The 20,512-nt window shown below is 44.4% G+C and overlaps 2 protein-coding genes across 5 annotated transcripts; one reads left to right on the top strand and one right to left on the bottom strand.

Moving 5' to 3' along the window:
* The first annotated feature begins 51 nt into the window (after positions 1-51).
* On the top strand, positions 52-3,500 carry LOC124309172 (putative FERM domain-containing protein FRMD8P1). Of its 3 annotated transcripts, none has more exons than XR_006909191.1 (7): positions 52-352; positions 446-886; positions 987-1,441; positions 1,615-1,773; positions 1,893-2,064; positions 2,175-2,324; positions 2,440-3,500. XR_006909191.1 is itself a non-coding variant. In XM_046772514.1 (6 exons), exons 1-6 carry the CDS (start codon positions 259-261, stop codon positions 2,213-2,215), a joined length of 1,362 nt encoding a protein of 453 aa, XP_046628470.1. In that variant the 5' UTR covers positions 52-258; the 3' UTR covers positions 2,216-3,500. The 3 variants fall into 3 exon arrangements, 1 of the variants encoding a protein (XP_046628470.1); XR_006909190.1 differs by having other exon boundaries at positions 2,429-3,499; XM_046772514.1 differs by having other exon boundaries at positions 2,175-3,500.
* On the bottom strand, positions 2,273-18,687 carry LOC124309167 (dynein regulatory complex subunit 7-like). Of its 2 annotated transcripts, none has more exons than XM_046772503.1 (10): positions 18,670-18,687; positions 5,387-5,740; positions 4,876-5,296; positions 4,526-4,783; positions 4,296-4,464; positions 4,148-4,211; positions 3,852-4,064; positions 3,535-3,756; positions 2,962-3,198; positions 2,273-2,801 (listed from the first exon to the last, which is right to left on the bottom strand). In XM_046772503.1, the coding sequence occupies exons 1-10, from the start codon at positions 18,679-18,681 to the stop codon at positions 2,616-2,618; spliced, it is 2,136 nt and encodes a 711-aa protein (XP_046628459.1). In that variant the 5' UTR covers positions 18,682-18,687; the 3' UTR covers positions 2,273-2,615. The 2 variants fall into 2 exon arrangements, with proteins under 2 accessions (XP_046628459.1, XP_046628460.1); XM_046772504.1 differs by lacking the exon at positions 18,670-18,687 and adding an exon at positions 15,539-15,684.
* Positions 18,688-20,512: the final 1,825 nt, after the last annotated feature.

Genomic DNA, 20,512 nt, shown 5'->3' with positions numbered 1-20,512 from the left:
CAAGGGGAGAGCACCCAACAACTTTTTTGTTGAATTTGCAATGGCAAGTGTTATGGCAGAAGTTTATTCATACAGAAATCGAGATATTCGGTCTTGAACTTGGTACAATTTTAACGTTTCGTTTTTAGTAATCTAAGAATGAATAGCACCATAGAGATGCACTCGACTGTGGGCTTCCAGTTTATCATCCACCAAACACTGTTTAAATGATAAACATTGAGTACAGATCAATCGGGCAGTATCAGACCACAGGAAACAATGGATCTACAGGAGAAAGATTGCCAAACCGGACGAGGGCCACCTCATCACCAATTCCACAATGATTATCAGTCGGATCCCCATGCTTCACCTTGTTAGTATACTGTCATATTAGACATTGTCTGTAAAATTGTTTTCAGCAATTAATGCAGTGTTATGTATCTTATTTTCACCTTTGTCCTCACAGTGACCCGTACTCTTCGATCGCAGCAATTAATTGCAAATAAGCCTATGCTCCGCATTGCTGTTTACTTAATGTCAGGAGTGATTCTTACTATGGAAGTGGAACATACAGCTACCACCCAAGATATCATTGCTATAATTCAATCTGAGAAGGAATTGGGACTGGGAAGAATATCCTCACCTCTGGGACAACCGGTCTTTGCACTTTGGCTTTGCTCCCAACAATTGGAAGTACAACTCGGGCCAACGCATAAGCCCCTGGAGCTGGGAGCTAGATGGCCTCGCTTGCTAGCCAAGTATGGAAGCGATGAAATTAGAGATGAAGAGCAGCCAGTTCTGTACTATCGTAGAAATATTTTTCTCGCTCGAAGCGACGAGGAGCAAGTCAAGGAGGCAAAGACTTTGGAACTGCTTTACGCTGAAGCCAGACATAATGTCTTGGAAGGTAAACCCCTTCAATCCGAGAGTGAATAAAGTTTGATATATACGATATATGCATGAAACTAAATGGAGATCAAAATTCTATAAAAATGCGTCTACTGCAGGTAGATATCCGTGCGAGGGCCAGGCAAGATACGCGAGTCTTGGGGCGCTTCAAGCACGCATAGAACTCGGACCTTACAACTCACAGATTCACACTCTGGCATACTTTCGCCGCCATAAAGGCAGATTTTTACCACATCACTTCACGTCTCCAACTCTTTTATTAGGATTGGGTCTTGGCTTGGGTCTGGTAGGGGGGAAAGGGGCTCCGGAAGTACGTCTACTCGATCAGTATAAACGTATACCACCGCACACAGGAACCAACGCCCATCCGCGAAAGCTGATAAGGAAATACTTGGAGTTCTGTTGGGGACTTCCCTGCTATGGCGCGACCTTCTTCCACGGACAAATAGAGCGACCGGTTAGAGGCCTGGCATCGTGGATCACGCATCGGGATTTAAAAGTTCTTGTTGCTATTAATGCCCTCGGTGTCTACATAGTGGACGACGCACAGTGCGTATGTAAATAGAAGATACAATTTACTGTACATACGTGATAAAGTTTCGATCCTAATATGATTAAATAACATGTAGAAAAATAAAGAAACAATACGATACTTGGTCACCAATTGAGCATAAACAAGATAGAGCACAACAATAATCTAATTACGATAATTACTCAACGTTTCAGAGTCTATTGCTGGGACTGAAGTACTCTGAACTTAGTTGGGAGATGGCAAAACCTTCCGACGAGAGGAATCCCGACTGTCTGCCTTGTCTTTTTCTCCAATTTCCTGTGCGAGAGAATGGTGCACATGTATTTAAAATTCTACAAGTATTCTCAAGACAGGTACGAAACTATCTCGTTTAGGCCATTGCCACCTGATTCTATTCCTTGTACACTTCAATTTCTCATTACACGCAAACGATATTTTGAATGATCCGCTCTTGCTGACTTATTGTTTGCAGGCAGTTATGATGGATACCCTGATATCTGGGTTTGTAGAAGAAAGCAGAAAATGCAACACTCGCTGCGATATGGCAGGTGTTAGCCGATCCTCTGACATTACTATCACAACGAATGCCAATTGTTTTACCAACAAACTCAGCAAATTCACCCTGGCAACATTCGATGACCAAGGTAATATATCAATGCAAAGTAGCTCCAATGGTTGTAACTGCAGCAGTTATCAAGATGTATTTTCCAATACTTATCGCACATGTGAAAAGTTCAGCACTGAATATTTTTAGGGCGTTGCATCGGCCAAATGGGTTCCTGGTCTTTTCAATGAAGCTGTGTTAGATGCTGGTGATGCCTTAAGTATGAAATGCAGCAACAGTTCACCTCGTCACGTGTGAGAATTTATTGATAGACTAAGTTTGGCAACTGACATTATGTTTGTAAGTAGACATTTTCCTTTGATATTATCATGACAAGCAGCAACAAGCATCCATAACTGCGGTATATACGCACAGTCACTGGATATTGTAAATTAGGCAAATAGTATGCTTGCAGAAAAATCAGGAGTGACGAAAAACTTCAATTTCAAAGGGAATTGCTTCCAAGAGTCTTACATCAGGCTGGAATGAGATGTGTACTATACCTGCACTGGACACCAGCGACGTTTGATGTAAATTTGTTTACAGCCAGCCAAAGGAGGGCCATCGTATGGCAAGCAAATTACGTTTTATTTAGAAAGAGCGATAGATGGCAGATAAACGAGGATCCCTTTGTAGATTGACTAGTAGCGTTCGATATCGATCCGTAGCTAATTCTCGGTATCGGTTCAATTGCATTTCGACCGTGTGCAGATTGAAAATAGCATCGTTCATTTCACTCTGAAACGATTCTTCATCCTCTCGGGATAACTCTCGTTCCTATTTGACATGGAAATTAATCATTTCATACTATGTATAAGGCTCAGTAAAGAGTATATGATCATGGCACATGTCATTAACCGCTTCAATTACGTATGTGTCTCTACCACTCAAAATTATTTTTACACATCACTTTTCTCAATATCATTTTATTGCATACCTGGGCATGACGAGCCTGCTTTTGCATTAATTCCTCTTTACTTTTCTCGAATGTTTCCAATATGCAATTGGCCCGATCAATCAGTTTTTGTTTAAAGTCCGTCAAGCATTGCTCTTGCACTTGAAGTGCTTCAGTCCTGCTCAGATATACAGGATTACCAAGGCTAGCCAGATATGGGCCCAAGTAGTCCATTTCTTTAACAACTTCGCGCTTACTTTGGGCTCTGAGTATTTCTTCCTGTAGAGAAATGTACAAAAGAAAATTAAGTTAATTTGTAAGTTTCACTAATTTGCATCTACTTAATGTAAGTTAACTAAAACCTCAGATTGTTATTTCTTCTGTGTTTGTTGATTGTTCTGTCACACATCTTAATGTTATTGAATGAAACACTTGCATTTGACTGCTTGCTCAGAGCACCCTTCAGGATTGAAATGTAAAAAAAAAGAAATAGTGCTTCGCCCTTTACGTTTAACACGACTTGAAATAAATTAGGTCTTGAGCAGATGAGGACTTTTTTAACTTATGGACTTATCTTTTTCTTCCTGATATAACGAAATTTACGTTTTTTCTTACCCTGGCAAACATTCCAGCCTTGGCCTCGTCATTTCTATTTCTGTCAAACAATGATACTGACAAGCTGGGCAGGGAATACTCGAACGAACGTCCCTTTAAAAATGCTTTCACTTCATCCTCAGCAATTGCGATCAATGTCCTACATACCTCTTCTTCCTTCAGTTGCTTCTCCAGTTCGTAATAGAGCATCAACGATTTTTCTGGAGGTGCCATTGGGTCCGGCTGCAACCAGAACATTGGCAAATATTAGTAGATTAAAACGAAGAGTAAGTACAACACTTTTTGTCAATAAGAGTAAAAGACTTCGAGTACTGAACGTTATATCCACTTGTCATATCAGGATTGAAAGTGAGCCGTTCCCCTCTGTCCGATGGAAGTGGCTTTACAAACGTCCGAGTAGCTCTGGTACCCTTGCCACTTTCGTAATGATATTTCAGCCTTATTTCGTTATCGCCTACTGCAAATTCGCGAATGCAAACGTCTTTGCTAGCGGGTATAGATTCGTTTCTCTGATATTTCTCAGTTATTTTCTGTAAAATCATATTGTTGTGTATTCAGTTATACTGCGCAAGTTGCACTGTATCCCCCTCCCTTCTTTAATAATGTTCTCTACCCAAACAATCCGTGAATATTCTTCAATTAACGAAGTAGTCTTCTCCGTGGTGTACTGAACGTATCTGGAATTTCAGTTTTTCTAACTAGAAGAAGGACAAAACAGCGATTGTACGATCTAAAATTCTTAGATGTTGAGCAAAAATTACCGATAATAGAGGCGATCTTTGCGATTAACAAAATGTTGGACAAGATATGACGGGTGTATTTCAATGCGAGTTAGTCCATCCAAACGAACGATATCGTAAAAGTCCAACGAAGTTTCCGAATCCTCCACAGCATCGCTCAGGAAATATCGATGCTCTGTACAAATATTTACTTCCTATACCTATTAATATATATATATTTTCTTGACGATATATCAACACTATATATTCACCTTTGCACGCATCCGGACGTCCTCTCTTGTAATAATCAATTACTGATTCGGTGTCTAAATTCTTCACCGTTTTCACTCGGTAATCAGTTCGATTAGCAAATGTTTCATAAATAGTCGTAGGGATCATATATTCATAATCCTCGAACAATGTAATCTTTTGAATCAAGCCGTCCCTCTGAACATAAGGAGCGTACAGTTCTACTTTGGCTTTCTTGTAAAATATTGTTTTACTTCCACCTGGATAGCGTCTCTCAAAGGCTAAAGCAACATTAATATAAAAAAAAAGCAGTTCATCCAATCAACCAGGTGTTTCTAGCACATGCAGATTATAGTGGTCAGGATGAACATACCGACGCTAGATAATGAAATTTTTTCCACCCAAGAGGCAGGCATGTCCAAGTGTTTGTCCATCTGAATATTGAGATCCCGTTCGGCGTCCTCTTCTTCTACTCCTCGTGTCGTCCAAGGCTCTCCGGGAAGTAGATGCTCCCACAACTTGGGTTTGGTTAGATCCCAGTCGATAGACGCACATCCATCAGTGCAGATTTGCATGTTTACCCAATAATTCTGATCGTTCCAAATGCTTTCCACGCCCAGGTACAGATTACTGGTTTTATTGTCGGCACAATAATAATATTCCCCCAACGTAGACTCGATGAAAATGGGTTCCAGTATTTCATCCTTGCGTCCACTATTTTCTACGGGTAAAATGACCACCCACGAGTGTATTCTGTATCCCCAATATTTGTCCGGCGGTGGACACTCAAGTTCCTGTGAAATAACAATTATACGTTATAACATACTTTACATATATAATTAATTTGTCAAGAATTACTGATGTGCTCGTATGCTGTATCGTACTTGAATCATCTTATCACGTTCTTCTTCTTGACGTTTCAAGTCATCTTCCAGCTTCTTACGTTCTCTTGCCTCCATTTCCAATAAAAACTTACTCCTGATGTCGGGAGGTGGTTTCAAGCGATATCTTTGAGTTTCCTCAGATGCGACTTCATGCTTTGGCTCTTCTGGTTTCTGTAGGTATGGGCATACCTTACGGGTGCAATTGTAACTAACCTGTTCCCTGCTCGCATAGCCACTTACAACATAGGCGTTGTAGCCTTGACCTAACAGAAGACTGGTCAGTACGGTAGAAAATTCAAAGCTGTTTCCCTTTTGTCTGCGAAGAACCCATGTCGGAGAACACAGGCGATCCGGCTGAAAATTTTAACGGTTGTCCATCGAATGTTTCGAAACATGTCGACATCATCTTTCAACAAGTTTGAATTTTTGATATCTGCACTTTCACTGATTATTCCATACATAAACGATCACACAGTGCAAAATGAATTCCGAACCTTATATTAAAACACTAGAACTATCGAGATAAAATGTAACATGAAGTAGGAATTTTAAAATGAAATTGTAAAACCAGTCATTTTGACTGGTCTGGTAGTTCCAGTGTTAACGTTAAAACATTCATTACGATAATTAACAATTTATCGTGCTCGTTAATTTACAATGTTGGCAAACAGTTATTTGGAATCGAAACTCGATACAAATTAGAGTAATTTGAATTTCCGGATATGTGTGAAGTGTGGTGAGATTGCTCATTTGTTTCCCAACTGAATTAGCAGGAAAAGAATACGAGATCTCCTGCTTGAGTCTCACGTATCACAACTATCGGTTGCACGTCGCGTCGGATGTAATTCTTACGTTCGGTTTGCCGTACAATACAGCTATATAGGCTGATTAAACAGGGAGGTACGAAATTTGACGATTTGCTTCTTATATACAAGCTATACAGTTTGAAATTTCTAAGCTCCAGCCAGTCGCACTTATTATTGTGAGTCGGAGATTGATTGTGAATATCGCGGAGGCACGAACTATATAGCTAATAAAAAAGGATCGGATATCGTTAATGTCACATAGTTCGCAATTAATTTGCAAGTGGGGAATGTACCTTTTATCACACGATTAAGTGAAATCTCGGGAAGAAGGATAATGATCAATTTTTCGCATCGTCTCCTTCGAAACGATTTCGAATCGGCCCTTATAAAAGTGACGCGTTTGCAATTAATTGATGGGTGAAATTTTTCGAGTGGGCAGTGTCAGTGGCAGTGGCAAGATTATATGTTTGCAACTGTGAAAAGTGCGTGGTCGCCGATGTTGTGTGGGATTAATTGACTCAAGATATATCTTTCGTCAACGAAGGATTACTTTGACATGAGAACGGCGAAGAATGATAAACTCTGCATAAATTTTCTGCCAAATGTAAGTGATTTTATTACAGCAATCTGATAGAGTTGGCGATGGGTTACGTAATAAGGGTACGCAATACGATCGGAAGGTTGCAGTAGCAGATGAAATTCATCCATTGTATCTGTAGGCATAGGTATAGTTCTACAATTTGAAATACAAATCGAACCAGACTGTGGCGGTGTTCAAACCGTTCGAACGTGACGTCGCCCGTAACACGTCAATTATCCGCCTGCTTGTAACTACCTTCACAGTACGCCAGTGTGTGCTCTACATTATCGTCATAATAGTCTGGCATACCGACGTCGACGCTTTATCGTCTATTCCAAGTTTTTAGAGAAGCTGATAGAACGATCCGAGTTACCTACTATCAACAGTATTTTCTAACCTCAGGCTGACTCGCTTTATCGATATGTAACTTAAAGGCATTGAATCGACGTTGGAAGACATGGCGTCTGTAACATGGGTATTCTTTTCTAGTAAGCCAAGGGTCGCGGTGGGCAGGGATGAAAGGATACCGTCCCAAATTTACCGTTGCTCTCACAGGATTACAATGTCAATTAAGTCTGTAACGGTAAGAAATTTTTCTACCTCGAAATCAGCCTCGCGATGCTCGCGGTCAGTTGGCTGCGCGAAGCTTCGAAAGACTCCGTTTAGATGGCTATCTATATCTGTATTGAGGAAATTCTTCGTATTGCAACCAATTGAATTGTACTGAAATTGATACCGACACCGAAGATGAAATTAAATCAAGGAACCGATGTGTAGCTTTTATAATTTTTGCCAGGAATAAGTAAGGAAAAATTGGGATTTGAATTTGGAAAACTCGATGTGCAATGGAGATCTTTTTCCGCAACGGCTATGATTTCGGGTGAGAATTTTCGCAATACATATAATACGATTTACTTGTTTACACCTATCATGCGATCCAAGGAACACGTATTTATCCACGATTTTTATAAAACGTTCTATAAACGGTACGTCCCTGTAACGCGAACTTGTAAAAATCTTCTTCTAATGCCAACCGTAGAAAAATCAAGAAAAACGCGTGACTTATAAGGTGTTCGTTCCAAGGTGTTGCTTCGGCCTCCCTCGTTCCTGCCAAATCTTGCATACGGATCTTAAAAATCGATGCTAGCGATCGTTACTTATGCGGTCTTTTGTTTATTGTACCTCTGAAAAAGTAAAACATAAACATTTTTTGCGCATTTGTTGCAATAAACCACTATCTAACACGCACCTCGCGACTCTCAAATATGTACATATTGCAACAGCTCTCCGTACATAGTGTATACAACGCTGCGTATAGGGTACCGTACTGCAAAGCTGCAGGTATGAAACAAGCATCCCTTATTTTAGAAAGTACGGCCAAGCTTACGATTAGAGGAAGGTATACGTTTCTTGGCTAAGAAGGGTGTACCTGCCTATATGTGTACGTAGGTACCGCTTCGTCACACCACTATAAACCTACCTAAGGCTGACGATGAGAATTAGTGGGTGGTTGAAACACCTCCTCCCTTACCCCCCCCCCGCCGGGGCCCCTTTTCCGCGCCGCTGCCAAACCCAGCTCCCTCAGTTCTTCATACCAAACCGCCCGGACCTTCGCCACCCCCGCTTTCTCCTCGCGCCAACTTCTCTCGGGGTGTGGGTGACCAGCGGCGTGGACGACGTGGACGAGATACCGCCGCGGTGCGGCAGCTGCACCCGGTGGTTCTCAACTTACTTTATCGTTACTATTTTTTTTCTTAATCTCAAGCGCGTAGTTGTATAATTATCGAATGAGCATCCGGTACGTAGAGGGGGGGATCGATTGAATATTGAAATCGAATACCCACGGACTATCTGTCTTAATTATGTCACTCTGACTGCCGAACAAATTTTTTGCTAATACGAACAGTTTGGTTTCGTCACCTTACAACGTCAAATTCGAAGAGTATAATTAAATTATTGTCACTCTTGAGCCACTGGTGAGAGCCCGGACCACCGAACGCGCCTCGCGCATGGTGCAGCGAGTGTAAGTCCACCATCCGTGCGGACAAGATACCTTCGAGACTGTAGGTTTAAGAATATGAACGAAACTATACTATTACGATTATGCGTGTCAATTATTTATCGATACGTATCAACTTTGAAACTATTTGCTGATTCACGATCGCGGCTCGATTGACGCGACATTTTTTGAATTATACGCGTTCGTTAGGTTAGGTCATGCAACATGATTGATAACTGGAACGTGCGTCCTGTTAACGACACCCCCCGCGTCCGTGAAGTACAGCCATACTTAGATATGAAGGAGTGCATGATCCACGGTGAAGTCTATCAACAGAACAATCTCAATCTTTGAAAGTACTCATCTAGTCTATAAGATGTCACCTGTATATGTATATAATGTGCACAACGCACCGTACGCACCGTTGTATATCTACAAGAGAGCAGGTTGAATAAGTCGCGTACGTACAGGTATATCATTGTACGGATGCATTCAGGTGTTTAGAAAACTTGACGAAATCAGCATTCCTGCGATATTCGCTTACCTTACACGTATAAGCATATGCACATAGGTATGTATATGCATGCCTTGATATAAGCATATGCGTATAGATTGCAACTAGTATCTTATGTACACACTTAACGGCTATGTACACACACACACACACACGCAGGCAAACACATAGCCGTCGTACACGTAGCCGATGTACACAGGGCACAGCTGAAGGCAGGGTTCGCCGAGGGGCAGAGAAGGGAATCCGCGTCCGCGCCGGGGGTGAGAGCCTCTCGCTGATTACGTCGCGGGGATATAGCCGTGTGCCGTATTCCGCAGCGGTGGTGTGTATAGACGTAGGTATATCGGTATGCGTACACGTATACGTGTAAGGGGTCGCGGGGGCACGCGAGGATGGCGAGTACCGCGTATCTGCAACGTCTCTCGCCCCAACCTCCTCCTCCTCCTCCTCGTCTCTCGTCCTCCCTGCGGCTCCGACGCCGCGTCGTGGCTAGAAGCGCTAGAAGCTAGGCTAAAACGCGGAGGGTCTAGGACGTCGGCCAGAGCAGCAAGGATATACGCCATACCCTGCACCACCGGCGGTGCCCCCCAGGGGGTTAGTCAGGGGTGGTATATTGACGGCCGGCGTCGCGAGGGCGCCTATATTTAGTGCCGGAGAAACGACGTGTTTCCAGAAACGTCCCTCGATCCCGGATGTTCTATATACCTATCGTACGTATATGGGTAACCCGAAACTCGGGAGAACGGACCGTAGAATCGTTTGAGTATCGTTATCTTGTACGATGGATACGATAATCCAGCCTCCTTGCCACGGTATCGAGGTTTTTACCGTCTACGCCCACAACACACCTATGACCTAGCCGTGCTGCTTGATTTTACGTTTGCAGGTGAAAATTATAATGCTCCTTCAGATCGGAACGTGAACGTCGGTACGAGAGATATTGGAGTAGTCATTTGCTAACCCCTGCAGGACCGGAAGCTGATATGTCGGCTCGGAAGTGGTGTAATCTTTTTCACCATCCAACCCATTGACATTGACAGCAAAGTTCTAGTACTTCGGAGTAAAAAGTCGAAAGAAGAGTCACGGCCCTGCGAGCATTAATATTTAATAGGTCACCGCAATTACACTTTCGCTCAATTTTTCTCAGTACTCCACGAAACAAAAACAAAAAAAGAGCTTCTTTGCTACGTCGCAACTTAAAGTTTGTCTCGATTTTCATAATTGTGACTCATTTATAGAAATTCTCTGAACATGGACGACGAAGGAGGAGTAAATAAAATTCCGAAACTTTGTTGATTTAAAGAATTTTCGTTTTCGTGGATTACAATAATGCGTGACGAAGCGGAGACGCTCATTGTCTTGGCATTCGCGTTAAGCTGGGATTAACGGTACAACAGATTACCGTAAACTTGTGTTATAAGTAATAAATCGCGTCGAACAAAAGGTGCCCGTCGAAGGTAAGGGAGGTGATTTAGTTATTAGGTGTCGTAAAAACGGGCATGCTTCGGGGAAGGTTGGATAAGCTGCGACTGGCCGAGATCCAAGTGTCGTATAATCGCGGCTGCGAAACGACTCAACTCCATACTTTCAATCTATCGCAGGACATTCGTTGCAATTACTGCAAAGGATAATGCGCATACCTACTTGTACCCTCGTCAACCCTGCACGTAGGCGCGGTTCTCGCTTTATGATGGATACACATATACTTGAAGGTATAACATCAATACTACGAAGGTACACATATATGTATATGAACTTATTACACCTTACTCTACGCGTTGACTTGCCAAATGGTGTAAAATTCTCGGTAGGCAGGTGGAAGTACCGCATTATTTACCGTTTCAAGTAAATATCTATAGCATGGTATACGTCACATACTATACAAACTATATACGAGTATACATATAATGTATACAATACGCATAATTTCGGGTTCGCCGGTGCAACCCTGTAGCCGGCTGCAGAGTTCGGGAAAATCCAGAGGGCGGAGGGGAAATTGCGACGTTGCCCAGGTATATGCATTAGCCCGGGCTCGTCGCCGTGTGTGTGTTTCACGCGCGCACACAGAGACGCACGCACACAAAAGAGGCATGTACACGTACAAGGTAACGCGTTTTCCTTTATCCGGTCGCGGAGGGTCGTGCGGGTCGAAAAGAGAACCGCGTAGTCAATTCCTAGAAGGCCCTTATCCTAACTCTCGGCTGCAGAGCCAGGGCCCCGAGCCAAAATTCGGGACTCGTAGGCGTGGTAGGATCCGGACCCGACCCGAACCGGGGCCCCTTCCATCCAGGCTCCGGAACAAGAGTCCTTAAAGCCGCGGGGAATTTTCGCCTACCAAGAAATTAAGGCCAGCAGTAAACCGATCGCGTCGTGCCGTACCGCGCTAACTTTCCTACCTCCGACATTGCCATGTCATATTTCAAGTGCTCGAGAGATCACGGGGGAAAAAAGAAAAGAAAAAGTGAAAGTAAAAACCCTTGGTACTGCGGTATATTGACGTACGCAGGTCTCTTTAAGACGCCTTGTTACTGCATTATTGTTCGTTGTACATGCACAGAAGAATTAAGCTTCTCGAACACATAAGCGAAAGTATGTGCGATGCAGAGGGGAGGTAGGGTTGGAACGCGTAGTACCGTAATCTAGTACTTCGTGCACTTGGAAGTTAGAAGTTGGCACTTTGCGAAGTTGCAACCTCTGACGGAGGTAATGCAACGTAATGGGAGCGTCGGAGTCGTATGAATGAGCGTCGCGCAACAAGTTGCCACTAAAAACTCTCGAGTCCGCTTCAGTCGTGTTCTGTTCGTTACACGTCTATATGTGCCGGGTTTCCTTCCCTGTACCAGCCGTTATACACCCTCTGGCTTTTAAAGTCTCCTTTTTAAAGCTGATCTTTCATAACATTCGGTGCGGTTGACGCTACCCCCTGCGCCACGGTCTCATTCCTCCTTCTATACATACGTTATACATAGGCACACATTATACTCATATATGTAGGTGTAATACATATAAGGCTGCATAAGCGCAATATCTCTATGCATACTAAATCTGTCCTTAAGAAGGTTGAAATCGAATTTCGATCGTCTCATCCTCCTAATTGTTTCGAAATAATTGAAAAACAATTGTGATTTTTTTTTCCGTCCATATTTACCCGCCCCTAGAAAGTCTTACTTTTTCCTGCAAGAGAAGCATTGATTTATCGAGGGTTTTGATCAAAATTACGTACAAATTCCAAAAAAAAAACCGTAAAATTTTTTCTGAAAACAGCAAAATGAAGGTGAATTTGTTCCGTTTAAAACGATACGTTGGAAATTTGGCTATCCCTATTTTTCACTCCGCTACCTAGTTTTTCGTGTGGCAAGAAATTCCGACTAGTGAATTTAAACTTTTGAGCGGCCAAGAAACTCAAAGTTGGCTTGATTTTAAATAAAAAGGAAATTGTTCGCTGAAAATAATAAATAGACATTCAAAATTTCAATCACCTCATCTTCCTTCTTAGTATTTGGGAAACCGCTGGGAAAAGATTTTGGAAATGTCGAAAAACGTCATTTAAATTTAATTATTTGCATTGTTTTGAAATTTTTTATTTTTTTCGTAAGACGAATTTGGATGATGGAACTTTTTTTTAGAATAAGCGAAATCTGAATGTTGAGATAGTTTTACGTACAGTACGAAAAATAATTCACATTAAAAATTACATACATTTTACTGCAAAACTATTTTACCCTCTACACAAAGTGAACATCTGCATGCGAAATATTACAAGTTGAAAAAATCCATTTGTACCTCTTTAACGATAGTAAATATTTTCGAATCAGGGAATTTTTTTCTATGTTCCTCAATCGCTTGCAAAATATACTGCTTTTGTGTTTCATCACATGTGTCAGGATATTATTATAATTTGTTAACAGACCAACAGCTCTCTCTGTCGCATCGTTCGCAACTTTTAATTTTCTGACGATTTCCAAACCTTCTTGGAAACTCCTATTTTTGAGTCAAAGAGATGGGTAAATTGTTATAAACGATTCATCGATTCCAAATCGGAAAAAACATTACGAGTTTGCGATGTTACAATACGATCCATCTCTTTATCACGGAAATTACCAACGTCTTTGGTCTTCATTTGAATGTCTATTTATTACTTTCAGGGCGGAATTTTCTTTTTGTTTAAAGCCAATCCCATTGAGTTCCTTGACCGCTCTAAACTTTGAGTTCACTAGTTGGAATTTCACGCCGCGCTAAAAGCTAGATAGCGGAGTCAAAAATAGAGATAGCCAAGTTTGCAAAGCGGCATTTCAAAGGGTACACATTCACCTTTATTTTGCTGTTTTAGACAAATTTTCACGCTTCTTTTTGGACTTGGTACGCAATTTTGATTAAAACCCTGGAAAAATGAATACTTTTTTTATGGGAAAAAGTAAGACTTTCTAGGGATGGATAAATATGGATGGGGAAAAAAATTTACAAATGTTTTTTAATTATTTAGAATCAATGGGGTGAGACCATCGAAATTCGATTACACCCTTATTAAGGACAGATTTAATGTATACATACGACGACTGCCATTACCTATTTCTATACTCTGAATCTGTTTCTTATATACATCGAATGCGGTTCGTCATTGCGAACGAGCGCTCAATTAATTTTGATCGTATATCGGGAAATGATTATCGGTTTCAATTCAAATTGCCTTGATCGGTCAAAGGTTACAATTTGAAGGAACCCTGTTATAACGCACTTCAAATTTTCAAATGAAACGGTCAGAATTTTCAAGGGGGTGAATACGCTACGCACGCATATACACATATACTACATATTTGTATACGTATTGTCCGAGGTTGACCTCTTGAACCGACTTGTCATCACTCTGTTCTCAGCGCATAACGTCGATCGTTACTGAGTCATTTCTACAATAGTGTTGAACAATTGGGACGGAGGAGGAGGGATTTATTATACTTCAAATAGTGACTCGGAGCTCTTATCTCTTGTGTTTCCCATCTCTCTTTTGGCTCAACAAGCTCGACCGTCCGGAAATTCGGAATAAAATTTGCGTGACCTTTGGAGTCGAAGAGTTTCTGTAGAGCTTCATACACCTCGAGCGGGGGCAGAGCGCACGGCCGGATGTTGGCCGTGTTATTCAGTAAGCGGTAAAAGGCCAGACCTGGGTCTCGAATTACGCGGCTTCGACATATCCGGCATATAGGGAAGAAATTCAACGGTCGCGCGGTAATCGACGACGATTCCGGTCTTATCGGATCGCATCGCATTTATTCATTAAATTATACATATTTCACGGATGTTAAGTATGCGAATCGCGGCAAAGGAACAGAAAACTCTGTGAAACGGCACCAGAGTCATGTGCCGAGAGCGGGAAAGTGATGGGGAACGGTAGAGGAGAGAGCGAGAGAGAGATAGAGGATAAAGGTACACAGGAATATAGGAATGTAGGAATATAGGACACGAACGGTCGAAGGTGAACCGGTGAATAGATACGGGCATGTGTAGCAATTCGAAATCGACTCGTGAGGCATTCGGTATAAAAGAGAAAAGAGCATCTTCGCATCAGGTCGACGTTATACCGGAACTAACGAACAGTGGTAATTGGTCCGGTAAGAAGAGGCTCGGCAACTAGCTCGAGCCTTCATCTCGTTTGTTAAATAAGATCCGAGCGACAATTCCGAGGCCCTCTAGAAAGGGGGCGCCGACGCAGTAATGCCCCGATCGACACGGCCCACGGGGTGGTTTCAGGCTGACGGTAAATTCTTTTCCAGCACCCCGTATACGTGCACGGATATACATCCGTGTGCGCGAGCTCGGCGTGTACCGCGTAAAATACAACGAAGGCAGAGGTTCGCGATGGGCCTGCTGGATACATAAGGGAGCTCTTTATGTGGCACATAGGCGCTGCTGCCTGGCGTTCACTCGGCGTGTGACGCTCAAATTACCTTCGCTACCCCTCTGCCCCTTCGCCTACCCCCCTTAGTTCACCCTGCGTCGGCTCTTCGCCGTCCCGCGTTTCACCCTTTTCCGACGACCGATGTTATACGCGAACGAAGGACGGAAGGAAGGAAGGAACGAAGGAACGAACGAACGAACGAACGAACGAACGAACAGACCGACGGACCGACGAAGGAACGGGACGACCGAACGGAAGGACGAACGGAACGACCGCGCACCCCCTCACCCTTCAGCCCTCTTCGCTGCCCCGTGAACCAACCATCTATGTACGTGTACACGAATACCGATGTATACCTACCTGCGGATGCCTGTGTGTATGTAAGCGACCGCGCGGGCGCGAGTTGCGAAGAGAGAGAGAAAGTGTAAGTGTGAGAGAGCGAGAGAGAGACGACGGATCTCTCTGCCTCTGCAACGCGGGCAGCGGCAGACAGGCACCGCGGGTCACCGCCTTTCCGTCCCCCGGCCGCCCCCTCGCACCGCCCTTGTTATTAGTCGACGGTACACACACACACGCACGCGCACACACACACACACACACACACACACACACACACACACACACCCATGTATAGATGTGCCCACCCTAAATTCACTCGGTCGCGTTGGAACGCGCACAAATTTTGCCCCGAGGTGAGAGAAGCAGCGTCTCCTCTCGCTAGCTCTACACTCGCGCGATATTCTCTTCAACTATATTCCCTATTTGCGCCTCGAGTGTATATATAGGTAGGTATAATGTACCATACATACGTTGCCTTGGATCAAACTCGGTGTTTTTTCATGCCTTGTATGTACGCGGCGTAGGGCAGAGTGGGTCTAAACGAACCTCTCTCTCTCTCTCTCTCTCTCTCTCTCTCTCTCTCTCTCTCTCTCTCTCTCTCTCTCTCTCTCTCTCTCTCTCTCTCTCTCTCTCTCTCTCTTGGATAAAAAGTGAGGGGTTAGCTAAAGGGGAACCATTTACGGAAGAAGGTGAAATTGATAATTGATAGCGTAAACACAGTACACCGATTAGATGGTAATCTAACTCTGAACGTTTAAATCGACGCAAACGATTGGAAAACTACTGTACTTTGCCGTGATTTTGTTAAGGTGGCTGCTTAGATCCGCTCATTCTCATCACGCGTCGACGCGCATACGCGGTACCGATAAATACAACGTATGACCCGCATATAATGTTAATACATATATGTATTATGTAGGTATGGACGTACACGTAAATGTACGTAGACACGTAGGTACATACTTATAACGCGTATTTACGATCCCTGCAATTCATATACGACTACAGATAGATAAAGTGTGTATATGTACAATGAGGGGGAGCATGGGCGTCGAGACCGCGTGCCGTTGCGTTGATTACTTGATGGCGAGGTCGCGGGTCTTCTCGCGAGACGGACGGGAAGGTCGCCCCCCTCTGCCCTCCGTCCTCACCTCGACGCAGTTTTTGCCCGATCGCCGTCCACCTCGCAATTTGGTCGCGCGACTCCGTCGTGCGCGCAAGTCGGATTGCCTCACTGCGGCCTCGCGCGAATCTGATCACACAAATAAGTCTATGCCATAGGTACGTAAGGTGCGTACGTACAACGCAAGTATGCGTGTACGTATAGACGCAGGAGCAGCCGCCAATAAACGCCTCGGCGGCAACCTCGAATCGCCCGCGATATACTATATTCCCTCCGCGGCCGGGAAGACCCTGAGTATGTATGGGCATCCACGGTTGCGTACATGCACGCGTACGTTCGTACGATATTCCCAGGTTGGCGGGGGTACCGTACGAAGAAACGAACACGCGGAGAGAACGCGAGCGATCGCGCGCGGTTTAGTTCTCTACGTTGTTCGGCTGGCTCGCGGTGAGTCACGCATCGCGAGCTTCCTGTTGCCAGCCTGCCTGCTTGCCTGCCTGCCCGCCCGCCTGCCTGCCAGCCTGCCAGCCTGTCCGCGACCACCCTTCGTCCTCCCGTCGCCTCCTGGGCCTGTCCTTTTGTCTGACGATCCGTCGGTCCGTCCGATAATCCGCCCGCCGGCTCCTCGTGCCCGCAAGACCGTCGGCTCGTCCGTCACCCGCAGGGTTAAGGGTCTCCTTTTATCTCTGCAAAAGTAAACACGAACCTTCCAAGAGCCGCAAATTCCTACGCATTGCTCTATGGGCGTACCGATACGCGCTTGCACGCACGGCATGCCTAGGCACCAGCGTAGCGTACGACGTTGTGTATCATAACCCATTTCTCGTTTGTCACACAACTATATGCATACTTAGAGATGTCGTATTATCGAGGAGATCGGTGTATGACTATGGATTGCAAAGAATGTCTTATCGTCCCCTCGTGCTGAGCACACATGCGTCGCAATTATACAAATTTCCACCAGGTTATGCGTATCTCATAATCATCGATTGATTCGGGAATTAACCATCTTTTCGTTCGACTGCGCATACAGGACAGTCAATCGGCTGATGATGACGCAGGAGGTACGCCGATGCTCAAACCCACGCGGAAAATATTGAATTTCCGTTACAAAATTCAAATTCACGTTTCGCGCCAAGACTCACTGCCACTGCACATCTCTCTCTCTCTCTCTCTCTCTCTCTTTCTCACTCGCTGTCTCGTTCTCACTCGCTGTCTCTTTCTCTCATTCTCGTCTACACGTTGGGGTTGGTCCGGAGCGCCGACGCACGGATTGTATACAACTGCAGCGCGCGCGTAAAGGAAGTACACCGCGAGTTTACGTAGCCGAAAATAATACACCACTGCTAAGCAGGGCACCATGTGACGTATGCAATTACGATGTACTTACGTACGTACGCACGCATGCGACACGGCCGGACGCGATACAACTTGCGCGTTCCCCTCTCTACCGACTGATTGGAATCGGAGCCTAAGCACCGTACCACACATTATCAATAGATTTCATTTAATAATAGCTTTTCGGCCATGAACGTGGAGCGGATGATTTGTAGAGCAACAAGTTTTTCTCGTGCATAGATTTTCATCCGTCAAGAGCGTGTCCCGGTACGGACCAAAGCTCGGCAAACATTCGCCGGGTCGCATAATTAGCGATCGAATGTATCTTGCAGCGTACAATAATGATTATTGCCTGAAATGGCCTGTTGGCCTTAACGACATGTAAGTAAACTCTTGTTTATTACTCCTTTATTGAACACATTTCGACAAAATAATTCGTTCCGGGAAGGACCCCATTCGGGCCGGAAGGTGAACATTAAAATTTTGTTTCAAAAAATTTGACCTGCATTTCCAGGATAACAACCATGCTAATGATTATTCCTTTACATTGTTCTGAATCTACTTTGAATGTCTAATGATAGATCGTATCCATCCGTCCGCGCTGCTTTAGCAATGCTTTATACTCCAGTAAGGATCGAAGGTGTGGTGAACATGGAAAATGAGCGGGAGGATAGAGATGGACGACACTCACCGACTTCAGCATTGCGTACCGAAGCTACATGCTTGGCCCGCCGCACACCCAACTAAGCTTAAAATAGAATTGACCGTTGAATATTGCGGCCTGTACCCGACTACCTACTACCTACTACCTAATATACCTTATCCGTACATCCTATACCTTAGCGACTTAGAAGCAGTAGGAATACGCGGAACCGTTTACTGCAGCCCCGAAGGACCGCGCGGGTGGGTTTTGACCATGAAAATTTCGTGCGAATGGTATATGTATATATAGAAAGAGAAAGAGAGAGAGGGAGGGAGGGAGAGAGAGAGAGAGAGAGTGAGAGAGAAAGAGAGAGGTTGGGGGTGAAGGAAAGAGGAGGTATATGCGGCTATATGCGACGTGGGTAAGACCGTCGGGTCCCTGCGGCCTTTAGAGCCTGCAGGATACATCGCGGCGACGACGGTGCATCATGCGGGTCTCGCGAGTGAACCAAGTGTCGCAGCTGTTGCCTCTGCTTCCCGATCTCACAAAGGCTCTCGCATCTTTGCGCGAGCATATGTACAACGTGCACGTTATACGTTAACGCGTACGTATGTACAGCCACGGTGTTTGATTACGACCGTTTTACAGGGCTCTGCTACCATTTATTTGACCCGCGAAGCACGCGACACGGGTGGCCTTGAAGCGGTCAGAATTCAATACCGTAGGTGTACGTTCTTCGCCGAGTCTAGGTCTCCGGCTCATATACACGTATGTATATACTAAATATCGGTTATATATGCAGATATACATGATATATCGTATATGGTATATAATACGTTAAGTAGTACATAATTCGTATGCAGTGGTGGAATGTCGCGTCATCGTCGCCGGATCGCCGGTAAATGTCTCGACGACGTCGCCGACGCTCGCTGCCGTAGCTGCAGCGCGGGCAGAGCCACCGAAGCACGTAATGCCGGGCACACCGAAAGGCGCGCGGAATCGCGAACCCTCGCATCCTGTCTGTCATCCAGGACGGCTGGCTGGGCTGTAGCCCCCCCCCCCCCCCCCTATCTTCCCCCTTACTACCGTGGTTCTCGTCCCCGTATGCACACGGTTTGTACGAAGGTATAGTTATGCAGCAGCGTATGTATGTGCGTAGGACGAGTGCGCACACACCGCACATGTTATATATTTATAAACGTGTGGGTAGATCGGCGAGATATCGAAAGCCTGCAGTCTTTGACAATCCATTAACGCAAATATTCGAATCCGCAGCTACGTATGGTCATTACGTCCGTTCCGTACAATAGCGTAGCACTAGTGTGAAGAATAACATGAGAAATTGACGGATCCTCGCCACTTTACGAACACAATCGCGCAGATGCTCGTATTTAATGCCCGCGCGTACACGTACCATGTTACATACTGTTGAAATGAAACGCATTTTCATGCGAGAAATTCGACAGCGATAGAGTCGCGACGTGTATGCAAATTTTATTCGCAGATCTAAATACACGTAGGATCCATTAATTTAAAATCAACCGGATATCGGTGTAACTGTCCAAAGGTGTGATACGCAAACACTGTCCGGAGCGAAGTGATGGGTTATATCGATGCCAAAATTTTGTCAGTCACAATCAGTCGACGGCGAAATCAAGTTATATAGTCGATAATACGATCAGGCATACGCTTCGTTGAAGAGAAGCAATTTTCTACAATGTATCCTACAGGAACGCGTATACGCGTATAATGTACAATGTAGACTAGAGGAGCTATACTTACTTACCTTCGTCGCGTTTATGGTTCTGAATTGGGAAAGTTGAAAAAATAGCCGTATCGTCATAGTACGTTAGTATTTTTTTTTTCCTTCGCCTAATCGAGCGAACCTATT

This window comes from Neodiprion virginianus, chromosome 7 (genome assembly GCF_021901495.1).
Source record: "Neodiprion virginianus isolate iyNeoVirg1 chromosome 7, iyNeoVirg1.1, whole genome shotgun sequence".
Taxonomy (NCBI): domain Eukaryota; kingdom Metazoa; phylum Arthropoda; class Insecta; order Hymenoptera; family Diprionidae; genus Neodiprion; species Neodiprion virginianus.
Note: the sequence above shows the minus strand (reverse complement) of the source record. Positions and strands in the feature narration are given on the sequence as shown.